At 36.7% G+C, this 8,713-nt stretch overlaps 1 protein-coding gene across 1 annotated transcript; it reads right to left on the bottom strand.

The window, feature by feature from the left end:
* Nucleotides 1-1,029: 1,029 nt before the first annotated feature.
* MAPK6 (mitogen-activated protein kinase 6) lies at nucleotides 1,030-8,336 on the bottom strand (the record flags this gene model as incomplete). The annotated part of the gene is made up of 5 exons (XM_082004935.1): nucleotides 1,030-2,128; nucleotides 2,757-2,958; nucleotides 3,611-3,775; nucleotides 6,908-7,052; nucleotides 7,782-8,336. The coding sequence occupies 5 exons, from the start codon at nucleotides 8,334-8,336 to the stop codon at nucleotides 1,030-1,032; spliced, it is 2,166 nt and encodes a 721-aa protein (XP_081861061.1).
* Nucleotides 8,337-8,713: the final 377 nt, after the last annotated feature.

Genomic DNA, 8,713 nt, shown 5'->3' with positions numbered 1-8,713 from the left:
AATTATTTCCATGCACACAACTAACATTACAAAATTTTTTTAAAAATGAACACAATTAAGACTTCTAGGAGCATTGGATAATAAAGCAATTCCTAATTTCTTTTGTAGAGATCAAGCACCTCCAATTACAAATTCCTATACACAGTGAGTGCTTTACTTGAAATGAAAACTAAAAAATAGAAATAAAAAAAATGTATTGGATAGCCTCAGAATAAGCCGATGTTAATATATATCCAGCTATGTAGGCAATAAAACCATAGTGCTAAACAAAAACTTTTATCTGAAAAGTAACTCAAAAATTAAGTTGACTTTCTATAATTACAGAAATATACTTATTTGCTAAAATAAATAAAAGTGCTGCATATTAACACTTCACTATAAAGAACGCATACCAGAACATTTATAAATATTGAATGATTTTCAGTAAGAATAGCTACTACAATAATGCTGGCTAAATAGAAGTGCATAATGAGAAGCACTATGGGTGGTTAATGTTTTGCCACATACTGCTGTTACCTTGAGGTAGATAACACATGCGTACCAAATTCTGCATTCATTTCAGTTGCTGCTGGTATCATGTGTCTAAGAAATGTGTACAGTATGAAAAACTCTAAAATACGCATGAATGAAAAAATGTTTTGGGAAAAATAGATATTTTCATGCAATTATGTACAGTCTCACTGTGTAAATTTCAAGGCAAGGTTCTTTTTCTGCAAAACATGGACACTGTTTTACTGAGAGAATGTTTTTTTTTTTTTACTTCATTTAGTGCATTTTTTGTTACCTCCTGCATTTTGCATTATTTTGCTCTATTCTTTAATTTTGTGTGCAAACGACATGCCAGTTTAAAAACAAAACTAACTTACGTATAGAAAGTAATTTTGGATTGTAAAAACAATGGTAAACAGAAAGCTAATGAAATCCATACCAAAATTACACCGTCTGATTCAAGTAAAAAAATTACTTACACTAGTAATAAAAAAAGACAAACACATCTCATGAATATAAAAGAAATGTCTGCTGAGTGTTTTAGTTTAGATGTTTCAGAATGCTGCTGTACGTCTTGTGGGGAATCTGGGGAGATGATTTCATAGCAGAAGGCGTTAACGTGGCCTGTATTGATTTCAGTGGCGAACCAACAGGGCTGTGAAACTGAGGAATACCTATAGCCTCAAGCTGCTTGTTGAAGAGGAGTTCTCCACTGTTACTGAGAAAGCTCTCTTCTCTTTCCTTCTCCCCAAGCTTCCCCTCTTCTACTGGCTCAGGTTCTAGCATTTCAGCATCTTCTTTCTTACTAAAAAATTTGTCCAAATAACTGGTGTAAGTATTTTCTTTTTCAACTTGTTCATCCTTCCTTACTTCACAACAAAACTGGTCTATGAGGAAGCACTCCTCCCCACTACTTACAAACTGACTGTCCCAAGAAGTTTGGTACAGAGCTTCTAACTGTGCCAAATTAGCCATTCCTTTCTCCTGCTTCTCTCTGCTTACTGACTTTGATATTAATCCTTTCAACTCTATTTGAGACACTGAGCTATTCAAGTCATTTAATTTATCAACATCAGTAGACTCATGTTGTAAACTAAGCTGAATGGTTTCTGCTATAAATGAATCAAAGTCAAATCCTTGATTCTTCTCCCTTTCTTTTTCAACAAGTTGCTGTGATGCTTCCTCAAGTGCTATCTGAGCTTTCACCAACCCATTCTTTTCACATTTAGACTTGCCTTTCTTATCAGACTTTTCTTTGCTCTGTTCCTTCCAGTTCGAAAGATCTATAATAAGCTTGGGCTCATAGTAATGGTTAACTTCGCTGTCTCGCCAAACTAAGTTATCTAGGTATGAAGATGACCTCATTTTGTAATTACAAGTGTGACTACATTCCAGATCACAATACTTGTTTTCGTGGTGATCCGAATACTGCCAGCAAGGCTCAGTAGAGAAGTGGGTGTCAAAGGCAGGATCCTCCAGATACTTTTCACGATCTCCATCCAAATATTTGCGAGGATCTACTTGCACTTCTTCCTCATCAGTAACATCGGAAAGAGCCCTTGGATCACGCTGAACTTCATCAGCTTCATAGTTATTATGAATAGGCCAGTCATGGTCTGAAAATTGACTTTCATGGTATCTGTAAAACAATTTCCTAAGTGTTAGCAGCTAAAAACCAGTCTTTTAGCTCCCAAGACAGAGACAGTTAAGTTTAGAAATTCCCTTACAGAATAATGATAATACAAAACAGATAAAAGTTTTTCTTCAATCCAATTGGGTACTTGTTCCAGTTTTTTTGGCATAAAGCAATCCTCGTATGCACATCTGAAAGATTTAAGTCCAGAATTACGTACAATAGCTCGCTCCATTTACAGCGCTCTTCCTTAAACTGTGTTTAACTGACTTCAGATTACTACTGTAAATCTCTTTACTATTATATGTGCTAAGCGTTGGACAAGACAATCATACTTAAAGCTTTCTTTGTTTAAAGTTGATTTTTCAGAGAAATATTTCTGGGGAAAAAAGTAATGGAGAGATTGACTTTAGAGTCTAGAGTCCTGAGTGCGTCTCAGGAATGCATCTGCATATTCAAGTCAGTCTAATGAATTATAAACCCACTGACAATGCACTACCTGTAAGGGAAAGATTTATTCTCAGGTCAACTTAAGAAGAAGAAACAGCAAAGGAAATTACGCCCATAAAGCAACATTACTTCAAGCACACAACCGTTCAGTTATGCTAGACATCACAGTAAGTGATAAATTTACCTTTCCCAATTATAAATATGGCTGTGACTTTCATCCATCAGCAGAATATCATCAACCTCATCTTCAATGTGAAAAGGATGACTGGAAATGGGCTCATCCGTTGGAAAGGAATAAATGCTCATATAAGGATGGGACAAAGCTTCTTCTGCTGTCAATCGATCCATGGGACTAAATGTCAAAATTTGCTCCAGAAAGTCCAGTGCTGCAGAGACAGTTATCATTACACAGGAGAAAAATGACATTTCAGACATGTAGAACTTAAAAGCAAGGTGCAGTGCTTTGCTGTAGAGGTCTGCATTTGCTTGAAAGTAGCTACCAGTATCAGCTACTGACAGTATACTGCCAAATATGCATTCTGTAGCCATTGGAAAGCTAGAAGAGTAGAGGTCAAATCTAACAACAACAATAATTTAACTTAAAGCAGGAAAAAATACTAAGAGACAGAATGCTTCAAGCTGAATTGGTATCCACCAACAGCTATCAGGAAAGACTGCTGACAGTTCGGTTTGGGGACTTTCTTTTAAAAACATTTGAAAGACAGTTGTTTTAAAACTGACTCCATTCCAACGTTCCCTTGTATTTAGAAGGCCGGTGTCTCAAAATAGAGCAATTCAAACAGTCTTCCAGTGCAAATAGGTCCATCAGAGATTCACAATTATACTCCAAAGATGACCAAGTACCTATCATGTAAGCACATTTTTTTTTTAATTATAGCAGAAGACAGTTCTTTTTCAGAGAATGCACAGGTTCTTCTAACTGAAACTTGCTTTTAACAATCACACACATGCACTGTGAAGTTGTTCACTATTTTATGATTTCAAAATACATTAAGTATTTTTTTCTGAATTACTTACCTTCAGGACTGATGCCTGGAAGCAACTGAGTTAAAGGTTTGTGTGGCTCAGTCATATCGTTTCTAATGTAAACTGGAATTACATTGAGAAGCTCCTGACGGTCCTCCTCATGTACAACAGGAATTGATTCTAGAATCAACTGCATCTGTTCAAGTTCATGCGCACCTAAGCACCAAGAGAAAATAGAAGCTGCCATTTCAACTGCAAACACTTTTGATCCCTGTATATGAAAGGCATGTCAAAATTTTGTGCTCTGAGCAGCTATTTTCAGTAGAAGACTATTATCTCCTACAACAGAGGAAAGGATTAAGTTATAAATATGAATGATAATAAATCTGAAGAGCTCTCAAAAATGCTGTAGTGTACGAAGAATTACAGAGCTGCTACACACAGATAAAGTGACCCAGCCTTAAGCTTTAGCAAGGATGTTTTCACTATGGGAGAGGTACTGCACAGCAGTACCCTATCTTTTTGTTCTATACTATACACTGCAATCCTCAATTGATCCACCTAATGAATTCAATGTTTGACCTCCTTTTGAATTATATGTCCCTTATTAATAAAAACAGTAACGATTTAGCTCAGCAAGAGATCTGACAGGCCACAACCATTTGTATTAATATTCTACAACAAAACCCTGTATTACTGTCAGGTGCAAGACAAAAATCACCTGCCAGTTAAAAAGATACTGTATTATAATTGAAATTATAGCACACTTTTAGCACTATCTGAAGTTTCCCTGGGTAAAGAACTACAAGGGCCTACACAGCAGGTGAATTTTGAATAATGAACAGCATCTACATTCAGTACCAGTGTTAAAGCTGAAGTACCCAGAAATAGAGCTTGTCTACCTCAATTTATTGTTCAGCTCCAAGAAGCATGTAGTACCCTAGAGATTCAACTAGCAGATGAAACTACATAGGATTATTTGCATGCCAGTGTTTACCTCCTTCACCAAGCAGCTCTGGGCAATCATCAGTGATACTGATGCATGTGACATTAAATACAAAAATAAACAGGGCCAGAAAGCGATTGTACCATCTTAAAATCTATGAGTACCATCTCAAAATCTATGCACTATCAGTCCGCTTCAGCAGTTTACATCCTACCACGTCTGCCAGATAACTCAAAGAAAAGATGAGGAAAAGTCACTACAGAAAATCTGACTCAGATCTATGTTCCCCCACTGAATCAGTCCCACATCATGTTAGCTTATTTGCTGGACTGAAAAACACAACTGTTTTCTCTTCCTACTTCAGACTATTACAAATTACTTAATATAATCTATGAGATGTTATACTGGCTGTAATTTGCTGGAAAACAGATTCTCCTGTATCATTATTTCATATTCTATCCATCCTAAAATTAACCAGCTTTCTTTCCGCTCTAAGTAAATGAGAATTTTAAAATATTAATTTAGAAGGAAGAATTACAGAAATTGTTTGGAACATCTATTGAATTCCTCTGCCTCAACTTCCCTTTCTTCCCTCATCCCAGGTATTCTGCAATGTTCATCTGCATTCTTCCTTCCCACTCCAATCAGCCTTCCAGACAGCAAGATTCCTAAGAGGTGGTTCAGAATCAGATAGGACATTGCAAATTAGCCAAACCACACCCTCCAAACAACTTTGCAAAAGAATTCTATTCAGAGTCTCACGACAGACTAACTGTCGTATCTCCAACCATCTTCCCTTTCCAAATGCATGATATTATGAAGTCTACTCTAATTCAGAAAACTATGGCAGTGCTAAATTACCAGAGGGACACATTCACATCTAAAAGTATTTTTCTAGGTATCTACACAATGCAATTAGGGCACATAAATGAGCCTACAAACTTTGGGTTTTGGTTACTAAGACTGAGTTTAAAAAAAAAAAATCTAACTCACTACACAGATATTAGGCTAATAAAAACTTTTGGCAAATACCAATGCTAGTTAAAGAAAGCCAAAATACTAGCAGTTGCATTCAATCTATGTTGAAATCTGCAGACTTTCTCCCACTATTTCACTATTTTCCAGTAGAAGTGCTTGATGCAATGGAAACGTAATAAATTTCTTATCAGCCAAGCGTTTAATACACTGGAGACATTACCCCAATAGTTAGCAACTCACTGCGAGTTCAGAAAAGCCTCTTCATATATGAATCACTGATTTCTATAAAATAACGATTTCAAGGTGACAGTAGTCCATTGATAGTACTTAATGGGAAAAAGCTCTCATTTTCATTACCTTGACAAACAAAGTTCAGAATTACCACAGAGGTGTGCTTTTTAGTCCACGTATATGTAAAGGAATGTGAACTTTGAAATGCAAGCTCAGCTCTTCGAGGTTTTATTTGTATCACCCCAGTAATTTAGACCAACAGGAACAAATCTAAGACTGAGCTCAAATGAGACAGCTCTGCTGAGGCCCCCAGGGTGCACGCAACATAAGCATTTCAGGGGTTTATTCTAGACTAGCTCATCTGCTCCCATGGACTGAATGCCTATCAGCAGGCAGAGCACATTAGGTGATGTCCTGCAGTGCAAATGGCAGTTCCATTTTATCTCAAAAGACTCTCGTATGTGCACCGAGTTAAATCAGCAATGCAGTACAGGATGGCCATCAAGAGGTTTGCTTCAAAAATTTGCTCCTGATCCTAACCAAAGCACTAATGTAGATGCATCCAATGAGACCAGAGCATTGCTTCTCATCTTACCAGAAACATTTGAAGATTACATATTTCCTTGTTATGTCACACTAAATTTTAAATCTTAAAGTCCTCCCTATACCACTGAAAAAAAGGTCAGGTCAAAACAGTCTGTAGATAGCAAAAAAATTGGGAACAGGGCAAAAAAAAAGGCTGCTCTTTCATAATTCAAAATATAAAGAAGCAAGAAGTGATTAAGTTAACTACATTGAAAAAAATCTTTATGAGTGTGATTACTCGGGGCATTCGTAATCCTCAAATACTCCCTGGATACATCAATTCACTAAAATACATGTATTTAGAACACTTCTTAGGCATGCAATAAATTTATCTTAACCTAATTACAGATTTACCATATAGGTGAGTACTAAATTAAATTGTGATATTTATCTAAATACGTATCAGTATAAGTAACAAAAATTGAAACATTTTCTGCTTTACAAATACATCAATTTGTAGTTTGCTTATATACTTGCATAATAACATAGCATATCCTGATAGTCAATGACTATTGATATTAACCATGAGAATCCACCTTTCCTGAGGAAGATAACTAAGCAGTACCACTCCTTCTAGGAATATAAACACACATTTTTATTCTACCCACCTGCAAAGAGGGTTTTCCCAGTCAGCATTTCAGCAAAGATGCAACCTGCAGCCCACATGTCAATGGCTTTAGTGTAGTTGTTAGGAGAAAGCAAAAGACGGGGCGATCTGTACCATTTAGTAACCAATCCTTCAGAAAGATGGCCCTAAATGAAATTATATTTAAAAGAAGAAAAAAGCTTACATAGATTTTCAAGAGGTACATCTTTTTTAATTACTTGTTCCTTATTTTTTTAATGCACTACAAGATTTTTTGGTCTTAGTGTCCTAGTACCATGTGCCCCCTGCTAAGCCCTTCTGCCTTTTAAAATGGAACAGCAATATCTTTATGAGTAAACAGCAACAATATAGAAGCATGACACTATTTTACTAGTCAAATGAGGTACTGCAACAAAATTTTCTTATTCACAGATGTCAAATAGATGCAGAGGTAATAATGAACTCTTGTGAAACATCATCTGAACCAGGAAGACAGTACCTCTAAATTAATCCCAGGAAGTAGCCACACTTGTACACTATGAACGCAGCACTTACAAACTTATCTAAGGCTTCTATAGTTATGCCTCTAGATGTTGGTCTTAATCTCAAGTTCTATATTCACTGTTAAAAATCTTCTTTTCTGAACACATGTAGAAAAAAAAAAAGGTTTTATTTTATGCTTGCAGCAGTCCTATCTGGGACAAAACATGTCATCCGGAGATCTGTTTTACTCTACTTGCAAGCATTCCAGTTCTATTGTATGATCCCTAATGTGATATCCCACCTGCTAACGAGGCCTTCCACAGACTATCTGCCTCTACTAAAGGGAGAAAGATGCTATTTTAAGAAGGAACTGTTGTCAGCGTATCACTTAAGTATTCCCACTCTTCACATACCTTGTGGGAATAATGAGGATCCATGATTCGTGCAAGACCGAAGTCACCAATCTTCAGCACCAAGTCTTCAGTATTAATGAAAAGATTAGCTGGTTTGAGATCTCTATGCAGAACATTTGCAGAGTGAATATACTTGAGCCCACGTAGCAGCTGGTACATGAAAAGTCTGGCATGATCTTCCAGTAAAGGGCCTTGCTCTAGCAGATTAGCCAGATCCGTCTCCATGTATTCCTGGACAATGTAAACACAGTTCAATTCTGTAAGGGAGCCCACGTCATCTGTTAACTGGCTTCCACTAGGACCAAGAATTTCAAATACTTTGACAATGTTATCATGGTCAAGTCTTCTAATAATTTTGATCTCACGTAGAGCATGTTTAACACTCTGGGGATCTGTAAGGACAATTTTCTTGACAGCCACTCTTTTGTCACAGTCATTATCGACAGCAGAAAAAACTAAGCCATTTCCACCACAGCCCAGTGGTTTTAAGTCCATATACCGAGAGCCCAGATCAAAACCATGAATGTTCATGAGACTTTCAAATTTTTCTGCCATTTTTAAATTCTTTACGCTTCTTTTTCCTCAAACTACTAAGCTTCTGTAAACACGTGGAGACACTTCCACTGGTATCTGAAGGAAAGGTCTTACAGAAAGGGAGAAGAAACACTTGGCTTTGACTGCAAGATGGTTTCTTGACACTCTCATTTCATTATGAGCCAGCCAGGCCTGTTGTGTCCCCTTGAATTTAGAGCCCGTAAGCTCTAGAACTCAAACCGAGCATAAGATAGAAAGATTGCAGCATTCATAGTTCAAGAAAGGTGCAGCATTTCTGCAGACATTAAAGAAAATACTCACAAAAAACTCAAACGGAATGAAATGACATACTATGCACTCAGCTCTACTGTGCTAAACTGGTTAACATTTAACAAAAA

This window comes from Phaethon aethereus (assembly GCF_964289735.1).
Source record: "Phaethon aethereus genome assembly, chromosome: 12".
NCBI classification, from domain to species: domain Eukaryota; kingdom Metazoa; phylum Chordata; class Aves; order Phaethontiformes; family Phaethontidae; genus Phaethon; species Phaethon aethereus.
Note: the sequence above shows the minus strand (reverse complement) of the source record. Positions and strands in the feature narration are given on the sequence as shown.